Raw genomic sequence first — 571 nt, 5'->3', positions numbered from 1 at the left:
TGCTGAAAAATAACAAAACAATGTTCTTGACTATATTTACACACACATGAATAATGGGGATATTGGATTTAAAAACGACAAATAAAGGGAACAAGTACCTCTTTAACAATAAATTTCAGAATGTTAGAAAACTTTCCAGTTGCTGGTGATCCATCAGGCTTCTCAAATGCCACAAAAGTCTGCCCAGGTGAATCATAAGGAAGAGATCTGAGGGGCTTGGAGAACACCTGAGAAAATTCTTCTGCTTCGGAAGCATCAACAATTACAATAACCTGCAACAGGGCGAAAAATTACACAGAAGGCCTGGAGTTGCATTCTAGTATGAAATTGTACATCATCTATATTAGTCATTACATCTTCCAATAGTTGTTCGGGTATCGTGTTTATGCAGTTATACTGAAACACAACATGTGTATCAAAAATGTGTTTCACAACATTAACTGCATATTCTGTCTCTGCTTCAGTAAGCTCCACAGCTGCTGAGGACTGGTAAGAAATATAATATCAGAATAAATATACATTGGATATAGAAAGAAAAATATAAATTTATAGAATTATATAAGAATATTTA

At 34.0% G+C, this 571-nt stretch overlaps 1 protein-coding gene across 1 annotated transcript in view; it reads right to left on the bottom strand.

Annotated features, from left to right (window-relative positions):
* The window catches only part of LOC101496575 (coatomer subunit gamma), a 7,752-nt gene that overhangs the window by 1,839 nt on the left and 5,342 nt on the right, over positions 1-571 (bottom strand). Inside the window, exons 15-16 of the mRNA XM_027335537.2 lie at positions 355-488; positions 99-272 (exon numbers count right to left, since the gene is read on the bottom strand). Of these exons, the coding sequence (XP_027191338.1) occupies positions 99-272; positions 355-488 (308 nt within the window). The remainder of the gene's footprint in view (positions 1-98; positions 273-354; positions 489-571) is intronic.

This window comes from Cicer arietinum, chromosome 6 (assembly GCF_000331145.2).
Source record: "Cicer arietinum cultivar CDC Frontier isolate Library 1 chromosome 6, Cicar.CDCFrontier_v2.0, whole genome shotgun sequence".
Taxonomy (NCBI): domain Eukaryota; kingdom Viridiplantae; phylum Streptophyta; class Magnoliopsida; order Fabales; family Fabaceae; genus Cicer; species Cicer arietinum.
This window is presented reverse-complemented; position numbering and strand designations above follow the sequence as displayed.